The 23,817-nt window shown below is 42.4% G+C and overlaps 3 protein-coding genes across 5 annotated transcripts; 2 read left to right on the top strand and 1 right to left on the bottom strand.

The window, feature by feature from the left end:
* Positions 1-838: 838 nt before the first annotated feature.
* LOC306700222 (Krueppel-like factor 10) lies at positions 839-3,752 on the top strand. Of its 2 annotated transcripts, none has more exons than XM_079165175.1 (4): positions 839-978; positions 1,589-1,819; positions 2,261-3,095; positions 3,201-3,752. In XM_079165175.1, exons 2-4 carry the CDS (start codon positions 1,598-1,600, stop codon positions 3,389-3,391), a joined length of 1,248 nt encoding a protein of 415 aa, XP_079021301.1. In that variant the 5' UTR covers positions 839-978; positions 1,589-1,597; the 3' UTR covers positions 3,392-3,752. The 2 variants fall into 2 exon arrangements, with proteins under 2 accessions (XP_079021301.1, XP_079021302.1); XM_079165176.1 differs by lacking the exon at positions 839-978 and adding an exon at positions 1,295-1,392.
* A 276-nt stretch (positions 3,753-4,028) lies between these two features.
* Positions 4,029-12,149, bottom strand: LOC306699284 (antizyme inhibitor 1-like). 2 transcript variants are annotated; one of them, XM_079163854.1, is made up of 12 exons: positions 11,950-12,149; positions 11,166-11,300; positions 9,593-9,803; positions 9,252-9,425; positions 8,763-8,935; positions 8,278-8,412; positions 7,993-8,074; positions 7,018-7,092; positions 6,424-6,589; positions 5,957-6,072; positions 5,165-5,382; positions 4,029-5,058 (listed from the first exon to the last, which is right to left on the bottom strand). In XM_079163854.1, exons 3-12 carry the CDS (start codon positions 9,692-9,694, stop codon positions 4,944-4,946), a joined length of 1,356 nt encoding a protein of 451 aa, XP_079019980.1. In that variant the 5' UTR covers positions 9,695-9,803; positions 11,166-11,300; positions 11,950-12,149; the 3' UTR covers positions 4,029-4,943. The 2 variants fall into 2 exon arrangements, with proteins under 2 accessions (XP_079019980.1, XP_079019979.1); XM_079163853.1 differs by having other exon boundaries at positions 11,179-11,300.
* Positions 12,150-16,769: 4,620 nt separating this feature from the next.
* Positions 16,770-23,411, top strand: LOC306699643 (V-type proton ATPase subunit C 1-A-like). The gene is made up of 13 exons (XM_079164335.1): positions 16,770-16,906; positions 17,415-17,578; positions 18,194-18,261; positions 19,247-19,332; positions 19,620-19,714; positions 19,921-20,012; positions 20,201-20,299; positions 20,383-20,451; positions 20,565-20,657; positions 20,872-20,965; positions 21,548-21,645; positions 21,758-21,884; positions 22,751-23,411. The coding sequence occupies exons 2-13, from the start codon at positions 17,447-17,449 to the stop codon at positions 22,847-22,849; spliced, it is 1,152 nt and encodes a 383-aa protein (XP_079020461.1). The 5' UTR covers positions 16,770-16,906; positions 17,415-17,446; the 3' UTR covers positions 22,850-23,411.
* Positions 23,412-23,817: the final 406 nt, after the last annotated feature.

Genomic DNA, 23,817 nt, shown 5'->3' with positions numbered 1-23,817 from the left:
ACACATTTTGTTTCATTTTTGTCTGTTGTTGTTGTTGAATTTTGGTGAAATTGCCAAATAAATGAAGTTTATTTCTAAGCTATTATTGACATATAATAGTGGAGTTACAGCTCTCTGAAGGAATGGGCTCATGTAGCCTAGTGAATGACATCATATTAATTAGATGTGATCCATAATCAAAACACAAACCAAAAAACAGCAGCTTCCCGACCTACAACACATATCTAATATCATCAGATGAACAGCTAAAACGTCCAAACAACTTTATGCTATTTTTGGAGACAAGTTCTGGCAATAAACAGTGGCAATGCATTTCTATTCAGCCAATGACACATCATATTTTAGGGAGTTTGTTCCACCTGCACACACAGATTTAGCTAATACATTCTGGGAAAAGTGTGAAGTCTTCGAAATGTATTGTAATGATTTATTTAGAATCTACATCTGGACAACAGGTGATGACAGAGCATCTGTTTTTCAGTTTCATCTCTGCAAAGTCTGATTAGTCATTGAAGGTGTGTGTCTGCTCCTCCTTATGAAGACGGTGACATCAAGTGACTCATCCAAGACGGTGGTGTGTGTGTGTGTGTGTGTTTTTTTTTGGGGGGGGGGGGGGGGGGTGTTGAGGGAGGCGTGTGTAATCAGGAATGTTTTTTTTCACACGCCCATGCTGTTGTGTACCACGCTGCCTCCACGGCGCCGTCAGCCCCCGATCACGCACCGAGTCGCCCTCCCATTGGTCGGCGCCCAGCACACCTTTGCGTCCCATTGGCCGAGGCGTTGATCCGGGGCCTCGTTGTGTCACCCCCCACCGCATTTGAAACGGATGAATGGGAGCGGAGGGGGGAGGCCGAGGGAGAAAACTGGAGAAACTTCACATTTTAGTTTGAAGTGCTCACGAGAGACGGAAGGACGAGTTGCACTATTGAGCAGTGAAACCGGGCTCCGTAACACACGTCACACAGACCCACATAAGATGTAAGTACATACACTTTTCACTTCGTCATTCCTATACAACGGGAATTGCTTGAAAAAAAATATTCCAGAGTAGGGTTTATTTCGACAGTGACATTTGTTTCATGTCTAATGATGGTTGTCAAGCCTCGTTTAGCAGCGCAGCCTCTATCTAGGTCAGAGGTCATTCATTTACCACCAGCTTCGCCACTGATGGTTACTCAGGAGGCGTGTGTTGTCTCTGTGTGTGTGCGCTCGGGTCAGGGAGGGGTTGACGGTTTGTGTAAGCAGCACAGTTGGAGCTTTTGCCCCCCCCCCACACACCCACACCAGAGAAGTAGGTGAAAGGGCCCTGGTGCTGAAGAGCAGCAGCTGATCATGCTCACTTCACATGATATCCTTTACATAATCTGTATATGTTGACGAATGGCTTAATCAGTAAGCTTTAAGGCATCGTTTGATCACGATGTGTGTGTGTGTGTGTGTGCGCTCACATAATGTACACAATCTGTGGTTTATGTCATTTTCCCAGAGTAACAGCGTGTCATATATTTTTAGATATATGATTAAAATGAAACAAACGGTCCATGCTGTGTTGTCTTATACTCATTTTTTCTTTTATTTTTTGTATAAGAGTTGCAATATGGAAGTTGAGGAGCTCCACTCAGACATCCAGGGTGAATTCCAGCCGGCTCCTTTGGGTGCAGGTGACATGGAGGCTGTGGAGGCTCTGATGTCCATGACTGAGCACTGGAAGACCAGGGGCTCCAGGCTCAGACACTGCCGGCCCTTGACTCCATCTTCAGACTGCTCAGAGGACGACTCTGTCCCCTTTGGGTCTGCCACGCTACGGGACTCTCCTCCAGTAAGTGTTAAGGGTTCTAGAACAAACCTGCAGTGTGTGGAAAGCAGATCACTGGTTTATGTGTCCAGTCATGAGACCTTTCTGGGCAAACCTTGGCAAAGCACTAGAAGGCACACTGAACACAGATCTTGCAGTTTTAGGAAATGTTGGTTTTCCTGATGAATATATGTTTGTCATTTTAATATCCACTTGTAAAAAATGCCAGAGGAAATTAAACTGCTTGAAAACAACGAAAAACAACAAGAATATCCAAGTAAACAGTGGAAGAAAGAGGAAAAAAAGACTAATAAGATACCAACACATGTAAACACAAACACAGCACACACAGCTTAAAATGACATTTTAAGAAGGCCGTATGACAAGTGTGTTTTAAAAGAAGATACACATTTTGCAAGACTGAGTTTGTCAATAAGAGACTTAATGACCTTCCTCTCCTTTCAGTGCATGACGCCGCCATACAGTCCACCCAGCTTCGAGGCCGATCATTCCCCCTCAGCGACGACCTCACATCCACCTGCAGCGGCTGGAAGTCCGAGCCGGCAGCCAACGGAGGAGACTCGCCTGCACACGCGCACCGCCGCCGCTCCTCAGCACCGGTACCGGTGCACCAGTGTGATCCAGCACACCTCAGATGGCGCGGTCCATCGCGTCTCCAGGGAGGACGGACTCACCCGAACTCATACAAAGCGCTTTAAAACAGATTCGATCTCCGAATGTGGGCTGAACGGTACTGTAATGCGGTCCGACTCTTGTGCAGCCAAATCTTTTGTGACTTTGCCATACGAGACCCAGGTGAGTCCGTTAGGCCCGGATGATACATCAATCACACATCAGGCTGTCTCCGGGGTCTCTCCTGTGCCCGTCTACTGCCAGATCCTCCCCGTCTCCTGTCCCTCCTCCGCCCTCGCGGCCCCTGACGGGCAGCAGCGACACCTGATCTCAATCTCATCAGCAACCATCGCACTACAACAGCAACCACTAGCTTCTCCCGCCCACGTCTTCCTCCTGGGGGGCCAGGTGGCAAAAGGTCCCGTGATGCTCCTCGTCCCCCAGCCAGGTGTCCCCACACTCTACGTCCAGTCAGCGCTGGTGACCCCCGTCGGCGCCAAGCTGCCAGCCATCGCCCCCGCGCCCGCACGCGCTTCGTCGGAGCAAAGACCAAACCCGCCGCAGCCAGAAGTGTCCCGTGCACGCACTCATGTTTGTCCCCGTGAGGACTGCAGCAAGACCTACTTCAAGAGCTCCCACCTCAAGGCCCACATGAGGACACACACGGGTAAGGAATTTAACACAATATGACACCTATAAAAATAAAGAAAAAGTCACTTTTCTCGATGCTGTGATGAAAACAAACTGCTCATCACTGGCTGTGTTCCAACAGGTGAGAAGCCCTTCAAGTGCAAATGGAAGGGCTGCGAGAGGAGGTTCGCTCGCTCCGACGAGCTGTCTCGCCACCGGCGCACCCACACGGGGGAGAAAAGGTTCGCCTGTCCCATGTGCCTCAGCCGCTTCATGCGCAGCGACCACCTGGCCAAGCACGCCCGGCGGCACCTAGCGCGAGGAGGGCATTAAAGGTCAACCAGTCCGCTGACCGCACTGCCTCCGCGAGTCGGTCCTCGACAAAACTCCCTCTGAGGCGGCCTGATGAGACACCGAAGGGAAGACATTTGAATGTGGCTTTGAGTCCAGCAGAGCAGTGTGTTCCTGGTTTTTACACGTCACCCGTCGGCCAATAACAGCTCCTTTAATGATTGTAGTCGAGTGAGATCGAGGTGATGAGACTGTTTACATTGGACTTCAAATCTACTGCCTCCCTCCCATTTACTGAAAATATCAAGTTGATTTACAAATGAACGCGTGATGTTTGACCAAAGAATGTTACATATTGTTCTTTTGTGCCTTGCCAGAATCTATTTTGTTATAAAAAACACTTTTGCACAACCCTCGTTTCTTGCATGGACAGTACAATTCTTTAAACTTTTCTAATGTGTCCGTGTAATGACAAAGACCGTAAACCTGTTTAGTTCCTATGTGGTTTGGACTTGAGACATTTAGCTTCTCCTACCAAATCCCTGTTTGTCTTTGATCACAATATCCAAGATGAGAACTGGATCAGGTCCCGTTATGAAGCCATTTCTGAAAGTGGGTTATTTAAGCAGAGCTTCACTGAGAAGTTGAGTTTAATAAAAGACAGACGCAGGGATTCACAGTCCAGTCAGTGAGGTGTTTTACTGTTCATATTGACAAACACAGATACAGCAGTTATTTTCCATCATGCCGTAAACACAGCTTAGGAGACAACTTCACAGATATTGTGCAGTTGAGAAATAATATTCTTTCAACACAGTCCTAAATTTAGAAGAAAAAAAATATATATTTTAAAACAAAATTCAATAAACATTTTTGAGCAGAAAAAGCAAAAAAGGGTTCCAGCATTATAAATACTTTTTATTTTCTTTAGAGATCCCATTCCATGTCAGCTGATTCATCATCCACCATCACTTGCCTTGTCCCATCTGCAGCACATGCTAAGCTACGTCGTGCTATAGCAGTCACCTGCCGGCCCCTCACTGCTCACAACACTGAGCCATTAGCTTCTCAAGCAAACGGAGCAGACTGCGCTCATCACGTTTCCAGAAGGACAACATGTAATGAAATCAAGCTCTTCTCGCACTGAATTAACTATACAACCAACTCATAAATACACATCTTGCAGTGAAGCTATGAACTGTGTTTCCATTTAAATACACCGCTTCACTCTGGGATTACTTTACAAGACTGGCAAAAGCAATTAAGACATAAATAAAACCATTTAAAATCATTACATGTCTACTATACGAGTGTAAACTATAGTGCCGTGAGACGCCCAAAGCAAAGGGAAGAACGCCTCCGTCTTTTAGGAGTCATCCATTTTGTTGCACACTAATTAACATCTACTTAGGTTTCGGCGGACTAATCACATACTTTACTCTGTGTTGGGGTTTGTAGAATGAATTCAGTCGGGTCGCAGCTATTTCAAGCTATATCTGCACAGCGGGCTCAGTTCCTCCCAGTTGAATGTGGACCGGAGGAAGCTAGCAGCAGGAACAAGTAAAGGAACGTTCTCCCATGTGTCTGGTGATCGCTAAGCTGGGACAGACAGACCAGCCGCTGTCTGGCAGGAGTTGAGGAAATAAGGGACCAGGGAGAAGTTCTTCAGCGTAGCCTCGTGGGTGACACCGATATCCTGCATCTCAAACCTGGTGGAGGGAAATGAACAGGAGTCAAGGACAACATCTGCACAGAAAACATTTCCACAGTTCTTTAAGAAAAAAGCAGGAACAACTCCACCACTGACTGCCTTACCAGTCTCTAGAGGAGATGACAGAGTACACGGGGGGTGGAGGGGGGTCGGTGGCGGTGCAAAGTGGCTGACCCATACTGTAGGCCCCTGCTTGGCTGAACATGAGCCAGTCTCCGACGTTGAGCTCAGGCAACAGGCAGTGCTCCACCACCTGGTCCAGGTCATCCCCAGAGGGACCCCACAGGCTGCTGCTAAACACTGGAGCATCCAGGGATGGGTTCTGCCAAAGCACAGCAGGGACGTATGGTTCATTTATCTATTAGATCTACTTAGTAATCCAACACACAACAGTCTCCATCAACTGGAGGTGAGAGCTTTCGTTACGTATTGTAACACACCGTGAATAAAATATAAATTTCTCTGGGTTTGAACATTATTGGAAGTACACAACTCAACAAAATATATAACATAAGTCTAAAATATTTTTTCGCCCTTTACATTTTAATGCAGAAATGTGACGTATTATACCTTTAACTCAAGCACTGACTCACAACCTGTACCCTTGTGTTTGTTATTCCATCATCAGTACATTCCTCAGGTTAAATGCAATATCAGCACAACTATGAAATAGTGTACTTGAAATCAATTGCCCATTACACAGTGTTTCTTCCCCAATGATTACATCATCTATCATTACTCAGTCAGAGTAGAAGAAGGTGGCAGCAAAGAGGATTATGTATTAGGATGGAAAGTTTGACTAACGGGTATTTAATTAAAGACAAAACGTGTGTATACTGTACATGGTGACACAAAGAACTTTTTTTTTTAACCATTTAAGAATCTCTGAGACTCACCTTATAAACAGATGGAGCAGCAATCAGTGTTTCACAGAGTTTTCTGGCAAACGATCCGTACACGCCCTCGTTCATGTGGTACTGGAACTCTGGCTCATCGTTGGCAGATGGATCGTCTGTTCAGAGAGATGGCAAAACCTTTTACAGTGGAACGGATTCTGTTTTAAACTCGCTGCTTAGATTTGGTTTAAGACTATGATTCGCGTACTTGTCTTTGGTTGACTTTACATGCTGCATCTTTCATGTAACACCCGCTTTATATTTTTACAGTTGTAATGTTGCCAATTCCAAATGCCAGTCCCACTGATAGTCCTACAGTCTGCTGGATAAGACTCTTGAGGCTATCAAAATGCACCATCGAGAGTCAGACTTAGGTCACATTTCCAGACACGCAGTCATATCAACATAAGCTTTAATATCTTTATTAATCTAAAGTACACCCTGAGTGAATATATCATGCCACTGACCATGTGCGTGGTCCTGGCGATCCCGTGCCACCGCCTCCTTGGAGATGACGTTCACAGCCAGAGTGAAAGCAGAGGACACAAAGAAGCTGCCGGGCTCGGCAATGATGGAAACCCCAGTAGAAGGAGGGAAGTATAGGTCCACCATAGACATGACTGCTTTATTGATCTGCAAAAGAGATGACAGCGGTAAAAATGTGGAACCAAAATGGGTAGACCTGTAAAAATCACATATAAAATGTTCCTTAATCTAAGCACATTGTCTGCACATTTAAAATCAGGTCTCTCACTACCGCAAACGCTGTCCTACGACTGCTGTATGATGTAACATTTATACAACCGTACATATTCAATATTGGACGGTAATGATACTATATTTTTTCCTCCTCGTAATTTCAAAAGAACATGATTTACATGCAGTATGAGTGACATTGTGGTGATGCTTGCAATTCACTTGTATTGTGCCAGATAAACAGGAACAACGGGTAAAGTCAACTTAACATCAGGACACATGTCTCACCCTGTGTCGCTTCTACAGATTATTGTGCCCCATGTGTCCTTCATTAGCATCGCGTAAAAAGCAGACGAGATACTGACCAGTTCCAGCTGGGTCTCGGATCCACTGAAGCCACCGCCGATGTCCAAGAATTTCATGTTGAAGCCAATTTCCTCCTGAGGCAGACAAAGGCTTGTGATTACCAAACAAGTGTTTCTCGAGCTGTCACAAGTGTCCAGCACATGAAAATAAGAAACACAAATGCTAGTCCCAGAGCAAGGCATGTACCCAATGGGAAAATATAAAAACTCCCCGAACAAAATTCATAATTTCAATAAAGTGATTCACCGGATTAAATGAGTCTTTTCTAAATTTTGTATTACATACATTTTTTTAATTCATTCAAAACCGAAGAAAACCTTTTAATGAATCTAACTCGTAGGTGTGTGAGCGTAAACTGTTTTTTGACCACAGTAAATATACATATATATATATTTTTTTTTTAAAGGGCAGAATGCTAACAAATATGGATTGAAGAAGTATATTCAATTAGATTTAAACAAAAACATTTTCTTCTTGACTGCTGGCTCTGAAGTTATTGGTAATGTTTGGATCACAAGAGTCGGAAACGATCCTACTCAGCCACCACCGGAATCAAAGTCTACAAATAGTAGAATACAATCACCACCGGGCCTATCGGTGACCGGTAACTACAAAGCTATCTACACTCCACCTGTCTCTCCTCTGCTCCGCTGTGTGTGTGTGTGTGTGTGTAATTAGAGGCTAAGCATTGCACTTGGTGAAACACGAGAGCCGAGGGTATCAATGATAATCATGTGACATTTTTAGCAGAATGACTGTGGAAGAAACACTGATTAATGTAGCCTAATCTTTATCTGCAGCTGTGCGGGAAAACCAGGTTTAATCAGAATGCATAGAAACGCTTAACAAAAAGCTGCACAGCATTCAAATGTTCATTTACAATTTGAATGTCAACGTACTGTATGAAGCTTGGGCACAGCTACACAGAACTGAAGAGCGCAACTAGTACCGTAACAATATTTAACATGACTTACTCCCATATCAAAGACACAACGGGCATCAGATATGGCATGAACGTACACCTGGTCATCCTCACAGGCGCTGGAAATGTGAGACCTGTGGGGAGGAAATGAGGAAGAAGGGGAAGTTAACGGCCGAACGTTGACACCTTCACAAGGGGTAAAACTGTACCTTGTAGCAGGTCGGACTAAAGCATTAGTTTAACAGAGATCTGAGGTAAAGAGAGCTGTTGTGGTCCTTCTACACATCTGTATGTTTCTTCAAAGAGCTTTATAACCACACACAGTGCATCATCTCACCTGACCCCGACCACCTGCACACCCAACTCCTTAGCCTTCTCCAGCAGGTGCCTGCAGTCCTTGAGGGAACAGCCAAAGGTCATGCTCATCTCACTGTCCTGGCGAGATGCTTCTGTTGAAACCTGTAGCAGCAGCCTGAAGTAAATAAAAGGATTGCCGTTACGGGTTTGCTAAGAAAGAAAAAAAAAGAAATTAAATGAATTAAATAAAGGTGGAACACAACTAGAATGAGTTGAGAAGCGAGCACAATAAATCACAAAATATCTGCAGCTGAGACCAAATGATTTTGTTATTAGCAATCCCAATATGCCAGAAGTTTGGAAACAACATGCTGTATTTCAAGACTAATCCTGTCAGATGAATAGTATTTAATGACTTGTAAAAAAGTGACATAATCGCACAGAGCCAATTACTTAACAATGTTGGAACAGCAGCTTTCAAGTCACATGATCATTAGCACTGGGACTAACACCTCAAGCACTTACTTGGCATTGGGGTGGCAGCGAGAAATCTTGCGCAGCTCTGCTTCATTGTCACACACCAGGAGGTCAACGCCGTTCTTAGCAGCGTATTTAATCTGGGAGACTTGTTTGCAAACACCGCTGTAGATGATGTCTTCAGAGGGAATACTGTGGCTCTGGACCAGCTCAAGCTCAGACTGAAATACAAAAGAGACGCAGTCAGAACAGTATTCCCTTGATATACCGCATGTGGGCTAGTCGACAGACATTTCATCATACTATAGACAAAATACACGCTAAACAACACATAAAAGGGTAGGCAGTGAGGTGCACTGACCACTTGGTGGTGCCTCTATATCTCTTCTACAGATTGTGCAATATCAAGCCACATAAATGTACTAGTACTTGCTCTAGTAGAGAAGGACGTGGTAAACTACTGTACTGTATTTGCCACCCTGTAAAATAAGGGGAGTAAACTCCCTTTCTGCTCAGTATGCTAGTATGAGAGAGTACCTTGTTGGTACATATGAATCCAGTTCCGAGGGCAGCAAGAACTTCAATAACAGCTGGACTGCTGTTGCATCTGACAGCATAGTACGGTCGAATTTGGGGCATGTGGGTTCGCCAGCGAACGTGCTGCCTCATTATAACTCCCAGGTCCGCTACAAAGAATGCATTCTTCTCAAACTGAGGAAAAAGGAAACAAACATGTGGATGAATAAGAAGAAATGCACACCGCATGTAATAAACTAGGCAAAACAAATCAACAACAGGTGTTCGAGACACTTCTAAGACGGTAAGAAAGTCGGTTTTTTGTGCTGAATGTGCATGTTGTTGCGGCGAGACCCCCTTACCAGAGTTTGTTCGTAAATGTGATTGTCAATCACGTCACAGAGGGCTGTGCCTCCCTCCAGTAGACCGACAGAATACTGTGGTTCATCAGCGATTCCTTTCATCCTCTCAACCGTTTTCTTCTAATCCGACAGGCATAAAGAACGTGGCTAGTCCGAAGTGGTCTTGCTCGCACCTACTCGAGCCCCTGGGGTCCTAGACGTATGCAACAAACTGTACAAGAGAATGAGAAACGTCAACATAGCGCACAAAGTCTAAGAAGCAAAGCAATTCAATCATGTTTGGATAATGCACATTCATTGATGTCGTCCCGCACGTTTCTAGTTTACTCAGTAGCTGGAACATAAACCTTTCCGATGAGCTCCCCAATCAAACAAGTCATTTTCAGGGAGCATCCAATCAGAGCACGGAGCAGGCTCCACGTTACAGGACAGCTTTGTGGAAGAGGCCTATTCTTCTAAAGAGCCGCTGTGAACATAGAGTCTGGGGCACAGAGTTCATTTACTTTAGCATCAATTACTCCCAACAATCACCATTAATCCCTGAGCTGGGGACCCGTGAAAGGTTCTTTTTGATGGCATTAAACAAAGTACAATACAGGCGGCGTTGATGCAACAACTTTACTTTCAGTAATGTTGCACAATACATCCGAAAGGCACAGCAGTCTGGACTGGACCAGATGTGACATGGCTGTAGCTTTGGGAGGTTAAATAGGGAGACTAACAATGTGGCTAGAAAGCCTGCTTTACTGCTGACAAGTGTGACAAGGAAGGGGCTATCGCTCCAAAAAATATGCCTATTACTCCCCAAAACCCTTTCAAAGTCTGATTGGTTGTATGTGAAATATTATGCAGAAATAATGGGACAGACAGTCTGATGCAAATGCAGGAACAGAACTCCTTGATTTCATTGTGAAGCCTACCAATCGCTGAGTCCTCTGCAGAAACACGGGTTAAAGAAATGGTTGGGAGATAACTCAACCCTATAATCCTTTTAAAAATCAACCAAGACTTTATGTAACTTAGAGAATGCTCAACTATGTCACTCATAACATTAGAAAGAAGGGATGACGCATGACGGGGGTCACACACTGTTAATTCATTATGTTTACATTACACTGCAGAAAGTGTAGTCACTATTAGTAGGATTAATATCTATAACCAAGTAATAATCGCCTTTATTGCAACTAAATGAGAGCAAGAGAAAAAAAAAACTGCAGACAAAAGAAGTCTGGTGCCCTGCTATTTTAATAGAAGTGATAAAAATAGATCTGAAATGCTAAATCTAAAAAGAAATACTAGCCTGTTTGTGATATAACTGGGACACGAAGATTGTTAACATATCTCTTCCTTCTGTCAGGAGATTTGATGACGCAGTTTGAATAAAGACAAAATGATACCTATCCATGCAAAGAGACACACATAGACAAATGCAAACATGGTTGTGTATTGCATATGTGTCTACATATATATATATATATATATATATATATATATATATATATATATATATATATATATATATATATATATATATAAGTAAAACAATCAAAGAGGATGCATTCAAATGTCACACCTATTTCACTCACATGGATGAGTCCTGGGAGGAACTCGTCCACTATCAGCTAGGATCCCACGGTGGCTCGGCGTTGAAGTCAAACGGCTCTCGGTATAGAGCTGCCCCTAGATCCTCTGGATAGTTGTTGTACACCTGCAGAGGACAGAGCACTTAGTAATCAGTCACTGACAAGAGAAAAAACTCGGACCAGGAGATCAGCTGTTTCCCCAGTTAAACAGTGTCTGTACAATCAAATACGTTACGTGTTGAAGAAACATTGGCAAACTGATGAGCAGGCAAATGTTGAGTGATAAAAGCCAATGGGAGGAGAGTATGAGTCATACATCGTTTCTTTAATTGCTGTTTGTTAATGTTTAAAATGCTATCCTCTACTAGAACGGACTATGGTCCAAATTAAAGGTCACTGAATTGGTGCAATCATGACTGGCAGTTTCGAACTAAGTAAGTTAATTGCTATGTAACAACATTTTCACTCTTGCCCGGCACAATTAGCCAAATACCAAGCTGCTGTTGTAACGGATCAATTTGCGATCGTTAGCATAGGTTAGTAACAGCAGCATAATATATAGCGTTAGCTTCCTAGCAACATACGATATCATTTTTCATTAAAAATACAGTTACTCATTTTTTCAGTGATAATCCCCAAAACGTTTACGTTATATTTAACCTCTTAAAGCTAGCATGCAAGGCTGTTGGCACAAACCGCTAAATGACCCTGTTAATATAACAACATGCTAAATAGCGAGCTAACAACGCGGTTAGCTAAGAGAACGTTACTTACGCTGGCTGAAAACCCAAAAGAGGGGACAGAACGCTTTTTCTTTTTAGGCGGAATTTTCAAAGAGTGGTGGGGTTACTAAAAGAGAAAAGGATAACGGCCATGGACGTGGTGGATAAGGTCGAGTTATTATCCTTCAGCGCTATGTCGAAGCAAGCTGGGACCGGTTATTAGTGACGACTGAGCGGAAGGTAACCGTGGAGGTCGACTGTGCACATAGACCGACAGGAACGTCAAGTTACATTACACCAAGATGAACGGTATGATATCCGGTCAAAATATCAAAATAAAGTCCAAATTAATATATATATTAATATAATATATTAATATATATATCCCGGAAAAACGGGATTCCCGAAATATCTAGATGATGAGAGTAATTTTCAGGGATCGTTCATTCATTCTTAACATGAATTAATGACAAATTATATAAACATAAAACACTATTCCGGTGGGATTCTACATAAGAGTGGGCAGCTGGACGCATTTTAGATGGACGGAGTTTAGAACTGTCAAAATCACAAAAAAGACAACGATCTTAGATTTACAACACCTTATTAGATGTTATGTGGAGCATTTATCAGCAAGGACACAAATTACTACATTAATTAACCCCGACCCTAATTTGCAATATTAATAATATTATTGTTATCACTATTATTATCAATAATAGAAAATAAGGATAAGGATAAGGATACAAATAACGATACAAACATAAATAAAAAGCAATAATAGTAGTAATAATAATAATAAATATTATAAAAAATTATGTTAATTTACAGATAAGTATAATATGCTGTTATATTCTTTTTTTCAATACCATTTCCAGAATGACTTGATTGACAAGCTATATTTATATCATTTTCCAAGAATTACCTGTGTTATGTCTTCATTGTATTCTCCATGGCTCAGTAATAAGGACAGAATAATGTCCAATTAAATCGGCAGAAACTTTTTTTCTGTGGCCAAAATCAAGGTTGCAAAGCAGCAGTCCCACGAGTAATACGTAGATAGATGCATGTATTTTGCCCCAAGTTCAAGCTCAGAATGGATTTTCCTTTCCCTTTTGCTTTTGTTGTGGTGACTTTGAGAAGTTGTGCCTGCCTCTGCAAGTGCAGGGGCTGGGGCAGCGTTTCTTCCAAGGAGAAACATTTGCATGTCTCCCTCCTCAACACTGGAGGAGGAGGAGGAGGAGGAGGAGGAGGAGGAGGAGGCCATGGAAAGCTCAGCTACTGTTAGCTAAACAGAGGGAAAGTGTTTTTTTTGGCGCTGTTTTTACTCTATACCAATACTGACATCATCTTGATCTTAAGAGTCACAGACCTAGACATAAAGTCCCCAATTCAAATGTGCATGTGTTTAATTCCACAGTGTAAAATAAAAATGTCCCTTTGTGGGATTAATAAATTATCTATCTATCTATCTATCTATCTATCTATCTATCTATCTATCTATCTATCTATCTATCTATCTATCCATCTATCTATCTATCTATCTATCTATCTATCTATCTATCTATCTATCTGTATGTCTGTCTGTCTGTCTGTCTGTCTATCTATCTATCTATCTATCTATCTATCTATCTATCTATCTGTATGTCTGTCTGTCTGTCTGTCTATCTATCTATCTTATAGGATTCTAAAGGGTAATGCATATTTGCAAAGAATGGGATTTTACTTTTTTTTGGTTGCAATTTTGGAGATTGTATATTTATAAAATGTGTATTAGGTTTGTGTTTGTTGTAATGATCCACTCATATTTCCTGGAGTCAAAGTCTATTTTTAGCTGTCTGTGCAGCCTTTGGTCACTGAATGTTCCCTTAGTTCAGTGGTTTCAATGAATTGTTACAGAGTGACGGGGGCACACAGTGCTGTTTTCATCTCACAAAAATGTGTATCCTTGAAATACACATTAGAACAATCTTTACTCTCACTTCTAAGTTGGGCATAATGCACTTTTTGATTCCATATATCCAGAAGCCCTTTTCCTTCATTGAGATCATATGTTCTCTCCTAAATCTTTACATTCCCATGTCATAAAGGTACAGTAACAGTGCATGGTGGGCTGTTTTTTATTTTTTTTAAAGCAGCTAACCAGAACGGGTGTGAATTCACAAAACAGTGACATTCTTCAGTGTGTTAGATGAGCTTTGAGCACTCCTTGGGGGGAACAAATAAACAATAGCAGCGTTTGTTTCACTAATAAAACGTTTGCTTCGGGTCCATTGTAAAGGCCGCAGAGGCATGCGGACTGCAACACAAAAGCTGTTCCGTGTTTTGTGCCGGTTTTCTGCGACACTAAACGAGCCCATGTATATATAAGTCTAATCACGGATAGCATCTAAAGTGGCTTCCAGTAAAGCGCAATGTTTGATTTCCATTGTTTGGATCATAATGGCCATCGCAGCCATTGGGTATGCGTCAGCCAGGCATGTGTACCACCCACTGTGAGGGCAAATACTCCAGTGGCTGCATTGTGCAGCAGGAATTCATATTTGCAAACATTACAAAAAGATTACATCAACACACAGACTTAGAAAGACCCAGCATAGATGAACCCTGACTGACCAAGAGTCTCCAGTCAGAGAGGAATAAACAACATGTTCCAATGACGAAAACATAAAATAATAAAGCACCTTCAACAAAATTGATTGAAATATATAAACAGAATCAAGAGAATACATCTATAAATGTACTGTACTTCTGCCTATTTGAAAATAGAATTCACTCATTCCAGGGACTTGAGTGACTGGTTAAACCAACATGAACTTGTGTTATGCAACAGACTCTAGTGTTGTTAAGTCACTCATCAGGTCTTTTTGCCAAAGAATGTTGCTCAGTAAAAGGACCTCCGAACACACTGATCTGAATGTTAAGCAGGGAAAACTGGCTGCAGGAATATAACAAATATACAAAAAGCCATTTCATTAAAACGATCTGATCCAAGAATGCCAGTGAAAGTCTATTTGCTGACAACTACATAGACATTTCTGAAAATTCAATGCAATCTTTGACACACCTAACAAAATGTATTGTAAAATGTCTCTATTTTTTGGGGGGGGTTCTACAACATGCCACCTGAAAGGAAGGACCTATCTCTGGGCTTTCCCAGGACTTGTCATTTTCAACAATCGTATCAAAGTGGTGGAGAGATACAGCAAGATATACCATGATGGTCGAACAATAACCCAATCTTTAAAAAAAGATGCACATTTCACCCCTTGTTTCCTCTCTGCCAAGATAGATTGCAGTAAAAGTCATTCTTAATAAGATCATAGCATCACTCTGTGTTAGTTGAGTTCATACAAGGTGGTTTCCTGTGAAGGTATATTGTTTCTGAGAAAATCATACCATCAGAAAGACCACATCAATTAAAGTAAATATAGACACTTTATGTTGCATTGTGTTTTTGAAGATGTTCTGCAGGTAGGTCATGTTGGGGAATGTCCATAACGGTGTGTGTGCATTGAGATACGTGGACATGCAGCTGCAGAGATACAGTCTAAATACAGCGTCTGTACCCTGCAGTGTATGAACACTCACATGGACATACATAGCCATCATGTAGGCTTTGTGTATGTGAGTGTGCTTGAATTTCTAGAAACAGTAGTTCACCGTAGTCTAGGTGAACCGAGTACAGGTAGGTTAAAATTTAACAGGGGATGTGTGCAGTGAGACAGTGTATACAAAGCAGATAGAGAGGCCTTCATCCCTGGAGCGCACGAGTTGTTTCAGAGCTAGAAGAAAAACAGTGAGTGTCTTCTAAAGACATGGAGGAAAGAAGTGATCTGTGGTCAGTCGTGTGTGTGAGTAGCTGTGATGGTTTCCAGAGAGTTCTGGGAGTCCATGCGAGGTGACGATGTTGAATGTGTGTAAGTGTAAGTGTGTGTAAGCATGCATAGTTATTTTTTTCTCCATTCAATGCTACTTATTGCTAAAACAACACTTTTCTCTCTTATTGAACATAGAGGAGAGGACACACGAGACTCTCAGCAGCAGTCTGCACTCTCCAGACTGACTGATTATGGAGTGTGTGTGTGTGTGTGTATGTCCTGATAACATCCCGGCAGACTGGCCTCTGGCCAGCTATGGGCAAACTCGACCTGTCGTTTGATGTCGAGGGTTGGCTCCAGGCAGACCAACCATTGTGTCCCAAACAATGAACCCCAGACCCACTGAACTATAAACATGTCCCTTTGGGTGGCGTTTTCCTTCAGATTCTGTGGAGGAGACACCCAAAGTCAGGAAACCTGAGCCGGCTTTTCCAAATTTAGCAACTCAAAAGCCTCTAATGCTTACTGACTTGGCATCCAAGATCACTTGTATCCTCCTCTTATAATGTAATAATGCACTTGGAATGTGGACTGACGCTCAAGTCTGGGGTTTGAGTTCTTATCACGTTTTGTAATTTAGGAAATTTGGTTAAATTCCACGTCAAGAGTGTAAAAATGTTGCCTCACCGAAATTGGTTTCTGTAAAATTGACTGTGTCATGGAAATGTCTTTCCCACTCTCATAAATAAAGTCTTTATTCATGGAAGTTACTGATCTATGTTATTGCATGACATTCATACAATCTTGACTTGACTTGTAGAGTGTGGCTTAATCACTGAGACCCTCCTTTATCTAAATGGCATCTATCACATATGCTTGCACGCATCTGCCCTACCGAAGTGTCCTTTAACCTCAGGATCAAACTCACTCACAAGAATCAGCATCACACGGACATTATTTCAGTTACTTGCCCTGCAGTACCCGCTGTCCACCGGCCGTGGTCGCTGCGGAGTCTCCCCAGTGAGCAGAGCGTGTGAGAGGCCTTCCGGTTCCTCTGGCAGATCAGCTGACTCTGATGCTGCTGTCAGGAGACCTCACCAACTGTATTGAATGGCAACTATGAAAATTATCAAGCCATAGACAGCGATATTTATTTCCACTGCTAACGGCCACATTTAGTATTCACAGGTGAGTGAAATTGTCAAACACTAGCATAATCACCTCTGCTGCTGCTGTTGTTGTTGTTTTGAGCAAAGCTAAGTGGCTAACGGGTAGCTAATCCCTGCTGGATGTTGCTTGACCTTAACCATCTTTTTTTTTGGTTGCTTCGGTTTGGATATAGTATCATTATCGTTTGATTCTTATTTCTGGCTCAGTAATGTTAGTAGCAGTAAGCTAATGATAATACGTTGGTGTTGGCGAAACCGCCTGTAATAGATTTAAACACTGAATGAGCTCCTGTTGCTAGGTTAGCATGATTTCATTAGCTTGCTAGCTCAGTGGTAAACAGCACAGCAGCTTCTTGGAGCTATAATGTAGCTAAAGAGGGGAGACATGTAAAAAATAAACCCTGCACTGTAACCGAATCAGTACTGTTGACAAAGAGACACACTCATTGTTTCTTAATGTTTTTATTAACTGCTGAGCTGTATCATAACACAGCACACATCAGTCTGAATTCAGTCTTCCTCTCTAGTTTTCTCTAGCTTCACCAGTGCTGTCGAAACCATGTCAGAGTTTTGGTTGATCTCTGCACCGGGAGAGAAAACCTGCCAGCAAACATGGGACACCATGATGGCAGCCACCACACGTACCAACAACCTCTCCACCAACCACAAGTTCAACATCCCAGACCTCAAGGTTAGCATGGATATCTGTGGGCTTCTCTGCTTTTCACAACATCACACTTTTATCCCATGCTGAAGTACAGAGGCATGACTTTGTGGTAATCAATCTATTGACTCGTGTATGTGCACATAAGTTTCCTTTTTCATCCTTTAAAAGAAGAAAGTGATGGTGGTTTTACATGTAAAAATAGGCTAAACTCACTCACCTGATATATCCACTGTCAAGAGTAAGCTGATTGTGTGTATGGGAAGCAGTCTTCACACGGATCCGTCGCCTGCATGTTGAAGCGGTCCGTTTTGGTGAAGTTTTTGTCCACAGAGCAGCCCGACTCGTCTGGTTCGGTTCCTCTCTTCGCCGAAGGTGAAGTAAACCCGCTGACCTTGTAGCCTGGCGGGGCTGCGATGTTCTCCTGGAACTGTTAGCGATGCATGAGTGGCCCCGGACAAAGAGGCGCCATCATAAGCACACAGGGCCCCCCTCTGGATGTCACTGTAGGCGGACTGGACCTCAGATGTCACTGTTAAAACACAACCCCGCTGACCCCTGCTTCAAAATGACGCAAATCTCAGGGCTGACGACTCAAAAACCATAATGTGCTGATGTTTGACTTTTTGTGTTGAACAACAGGTGGGGACGCTAGATGTCTTGGTTGGGCTGTCGGACGAACTGGCCAAATTAGACTCCTTTGTTGAAAGGTATGCCACCCTCTGTATTCTCATTTGGAATAAACATTGCTATTAACTGAGGGCTGATTACTGTATTAGAGCTAAATGATAATGATAATAATGATAAAAAAGAATCTCCTAACCTGCGCAGCGCCCCTGACTCTCTGGTGTAGCTGCTTCACCATTCCCTAATCCCTTCCCTTCCCTTGTAACAGTGAGGAATTTCACAGGGGCCAGAGGCTAGCGGGGCTCGCAGTCTAAACTCTGCAATTTACAGTTGGGTGACACACCAGCAGCTCTTTTTTTAAGTCGTATTTATACTCAATGACTTATGTGCCCCTGAGTGTAATTTATAGCCTTTTGGAAATGCTGACATCCCAAAACTCACACAGAGCCATTACTGCCTGAGCTCTGCTTTGCTTCCTCTGTAGATATTTCCAAGACTGTGAGAAACACACGGTTTCACTTTGTCTGACTACAGCCTTTAATCTAGTTCCTTTTTGGAAGTTTCCGTCCACCATATCAGGGGGAAAAAAAGAATGCCTAAAATTGCACCCATAAATGCATTTTATTGGAGTTTTGATTGGATTATTTGGATATAGGTTATTTTCTTGTCCTTTGTTATTATAAGAACAATACAAATCTTTTTATAGATAGACAAGATTAAACCAAAGTGGCAGATGTACTTTCTTATGAAGTTTTTAGGCTTGAGGTGTGACTTGGCTGTCAGTGTCTCGCTGGCTTCACTACTGTAGACACAGCTCTGCTTTTGATGTGCTGCTGAACGCTTAAAAATCCTGAACCTCTGCAAGTCTGCCGTATTATAAATTGCCTTGTCAGGAAATTACCTTAACAGGAATATGTGAAAGCTTTTGATGTGTGTGTGTGTGTGTGTGTGTTTGTGTTATATTTGGGAGATGAGGTCGTGTGAGCATGTGCAGGGCGAACGCTCGGTCTCTGTGCTCTCAGTTTGCGTTGGCATGGCGTTGTTTTGATGTCTCCCGGTTGTTCACAGTGTGGTGAAGAAGGTTGCTCAGTACATGGCTGACGTGCTGGAGGACAGTCGAGACAAAGTGCAGGAGAACCTGCTGGCCAACGGAGGTACACTGATGTTTGCAAGTAACACAACGTGTCAAGATTATTTTAGCACCAAAACAAGCCGTGGGAATGCAAAGCAAAGTTAACTAGACTATAACGCCAATAACACTGAAGTCACACTGATGTTGTTCTAAATATTCTTAACCGTCCTTGAAGATTCAAACTGACAACTATCACATCTGAAATCACTCTGTAATGAAATTGTAGCTTTACCTTATCTTCTGTCTCAATATGATCTGATAATAAGCTGATTAAAGCCTGACGGTCTCATGTTGTCTTTTCTTTTCCAGTTGATCTTGTCACCTATATCACCAGATTCCAATGGGACATGGCGAAATATCCCATCAAACAGTCACTTAAAAACATCTCTGAAATCATCTCAAAGGTAGGTCTCTGCACTCTGTGTGTGCGTTTGTCAATGTTTGTACAGCCATTGCTGTGAATTGTCTCTGTGTATGTTTGTAGTCTAGATGGCAGTGGTAGAGCTCTAGTGTAGGATTCTATTTCCCACTGGGCCCATCCAGCGCCTATAGGGGCTCTGAGCAGAGACTGTGTCTTATCATTTCATCCACGTTTCTCATCGTTTCCCAGCAAGTAAGCCAGATTGACAATGACCTGAAGGCCAGAGCATCCGCCTACAACAACCTGAAGGGAAACCTGCAGAACCTTGAGAGGAAGAACGCGTGAGTGACCCACATGTACCAATGTGCACGTCATCAAAAGGCAAATTACACTAACTTCACGGATCATCTACCGTGTTCACGTGACGGGGTCGGCATGGTCAGAAAAGTTACTGCGACCCCGAACAGCTTTCGTCGATGCCGTCTCTGTGTCGCGTCCATATTATTGTAACACTGTCGTCCGCCACCAGGGGAAGCCTGCTGACCAGGAGCCTGGCCGACATCGTCAAGAAGGAAGACTTCGTTCTGGACTCGGAGTACCTCATCACTATGCTGGTAGTTGTACCAAAGTGAGTATTGTTTCTCGAGAAGGCCTCAGGAGAAAGAGAGATGAGCTGCGCTCTTAGTGTCTCCTCGTCCTCTGTTCTTTCAGGCTGGCGTATGCAGACTGGCAGAAAACATACGAGACACTGGCTGAGATGGTGGTGCCCCGATCCTCAAAGTGAGTGATGTCATCAGTGATTTTGATTTCATCTGTATTTATGTGCCCATTCATTTACAGTCTGTCGTGAGCATCATAACAGCCGTATAACAAGTTCTGGTCTTTTCCTCCAGTCTGCTGTTTGAAGACAATGACAGCGGACTGTTCAGCGTCACTCTGTTCCTGAAGGCCATCGACGACTTCAAACACAAAGCCAGAGAGAACAAGTAAGAGTCGTCACACTGAGAAAACACGCGCCGTCATTGGCAAGAGGTGAAACGTGTTCAAAAGAAGCCAGACTGTGCTGCAAATATAGATAGCTCTGACTAAATATATCAACTGGACGGTGAATCACAGGGTTTATATTCGTAACTTTATACACACACAGATATATTCACTATGAAATGAAGCTGATTTCTTCCCCCGACATCTTGTTTCTAGGTTCACAGTGAGAGAGTTCCAGTACAACGAGGAGGAGATGAAGGCAGACAAAGAGGAGATGACGCGGCTCTCCACAGATAAGAAGAAGCAGTTTGTAAGTGATGGAACAGGAAATCATTTTCATCATTGTTCTTAAGTTGTCTTCTTTTGCAAATAGTGTTGGTGTAAGTAGTTATCGTGTAGCTTTCTCATGGGGATTTGTTTGCAATTTCTTTTGCAATTTTAAGTACATTATGAAGATAAACTTACAGAGATGTCAATCCTGGCTGAGGTCGGTGTTAGTCACTTTATTAAGTTACTTTTATTTGTCAAAATGACCATTTTCTCCTATGACAATGTATGTCAATGGGGAAGGTTTTCCAAGTGGTAAATCACAACAACTGAGAATTCCTAGTTTAATGATGAAAATGATTAAACCCCCACGATGACACACAGCAAGCAATGTTAGAAATACATAATATCTCATAATATAATATCGACTTGTTGAGGACAGAAAGAGAAATGTAGCCCTTTCTTTATTTTATTTTTTTAAGAATGTCTGCCAAATTTAGTTTTTGATAAGAAACACAATTCATCTCGTTGATTGCAAATTCATTCCTCTCCTGTTTGAGCCAGATTGTAAGAGTGCCAGATCCCCAAAAAAGCTCTAACCCTGATCTGTGTCTGCTCTCTGCAGGGCCCGCTTGTCCGCTGGCTGAAAGTGAACTTCAGTGAAGCCTTCATCGCATGGATTCACATCAAAGCACTGAGGGTGTTTGTGGAATCTGTTTTACGGTACTGTCATCAGAAATACATGTAACTGATTATAAACTGGCAGCAGTTCAAAAACAAAAGAAAGAAAGAAAATGATTTATGCATTACTTATTTATGTAACATTTTCCTCCAGATATGGGCTGCCGGTAAACTTTCAGGCCATGCTCCTGCAGCCAACCAAGAAGACCATGAAGAAGCTGAGGGAGGTGCTGAATGATCTGTACAAACATCTGGACAGCAGTGCAGCTGCTATCATCGACGTGAGTACTTTGATATTATTGTGTAACAGCTCTACAAGGTAGTAGCAACAGGACAAACTCTGCACATCTCGGAGGAACATAGTCATGTGCTACAATAATAACTTTATAATATGATTATCTTATCAGAAGTTAGGATATACAATATGATGTCGGTATGTATACCGACAATAATTCCATGACTTAAAAGAAAACCAAAGTATCTTTTTCTTCATAGTTATTATAGACATAAATGTTATATTGTAATGTAGTGCATTGCAAAATAACTAGTTTCAACAACAGAACATGTGTCTTAAAGCCACATTACACGCTAATTCAAAGCAGCTTTTGAGTGTGTTCACACTTGAGAAGTGACAAAGTAAAGTATACTCAAACCACACTTTATGAAAGCTTGATATTTTCAGTCTCACTTTTCATTTGCTGAACACTTTCCTGTTAGTGAAATGGTTTGGGGGGAGGGATATATAACTCCAAAAACATAGTATGACGATTAGCATGTCGTAGATTCTGTATAGAATTGTTATTAATGTGGGACACACCGATAGAGTCTCTACTGCTGCAATCTCTTTCTCTCCTCCATCACTGTGTGAGATAGTAACAGGTGCTCCTTCTCATGGCCGGAGCTGGTTACTGCAATACAAGTAGACCAGTACAGTGGTCTTAACCTCTACATACTATATATGCTGTGAACCTGCAGTCGTTAGGGAGTGAGATGTTTTTTGCTAAACGCTACATGCTGCTGTGTTTTCCTCAGAGCGTTTTTCATTTGACCTCATGGGTGGCGTTCATTTCTTAGTTTTGGAAACAGCTGCTTACACACACTAACAGCCTCAACTGTCTTTTTCTGTGTGTGTTTTTTTTTTCGTCAGGTTGCGATGGACATCCCGGGCCTGAACCTGAGCCAGCAGGAGTATTATCCTTACGTCTACGACAAGATCAACTGCAACCTGTTTGACTTTAAAGTTTAACACGTTCCCCATTTTCTCTTTATGCTGAGTGTTGATAATAAGTTAGATCGTCCCTTCTCTAAACCCCCCCCCCCCCCCCCCCCCCCCGCCGCTGTCCGTCTCCTCACAGTCGCTTGAATGACAACGCTGCATGTTCATTCCATGTGGTGAAACAGCCCAACGGCAAGCTTCTACCACTTTTACAACCAAAAGACAAAAAAAAGACTTTTAATTATTGTTTTTGTTTACAGTTTGTTTTTCTTCTTTTTGACGTGAAATGGATTAATAAATCATGTTTAAAAGATGTATATTTACTGCGTCATTCCACATGGGTTGGCTTTTATTGACAGCGACATCCTCCGTGTTCAAGGATTTGTGTTTACATGTTATCACTGTAACCCACGGCAACCAGACCTGCTATGTGTTTATGAGATTGTGGGGTGGCTTTACGTAACAAAGATGTGATACGAGTGTGTGTGTGTGTGTGTGTCGTCGTCTCATGTTGTGTATATTTGCTGTCAAATAAGATCTGTATCAGAGTATTGTGTGTAAGCCAGTGATTCAATAAATATGATTGATGAATACATCATATCAATTGTGTGGGAATTTGTGAAGGGATTCATAAATGTTTTTTGTTATTGAATTCAGGATATTTTATTTATTATATTTTAAAAAATGATTTCACTTTATAGATATGTGAAAGTCTGTTATTTGGTCTTTTGTGTGTGAAACTTTTATGCTCCCGGTTTTGTCCAGAACTCCCTTTGGAAAAGAGGTTTTAAACCTTAATAGGACTATCCTGGCAAAATAAAGGTTAAATAAACAAAAGCTAATAAATATGAACACGGTGTAAGCGTGATATGGTGATGTACGTGTGTGAGAAATGAAAAAGAGACGTGTTGACCCAGCTCTGTGTAGTAAAAAGAGATCCTCTGTGAAGCCTCGTGATGACTCATGATCATATGCGATCTGCAGGCTGCAGGCCGTCT

The sequence above is a fragment of the Pholis gunnellus genome (assembly GCF_910591455.1).
Source record: "Pholis gunnellus genome assembly, chromosome: 8".
NCBI classification, from domain to species: domain Eukaryota; kingdom Metazoa; phylum Chordata; class Actinopteri; order Perciformes; family Pholidae; genus Pholis; species Pholis gunnellus.
The sequence above is the reverse complement of the archived record's forward strand: the minus strand, read 5'-3'. Positions and strand labels throughout refer to the sequence as shown.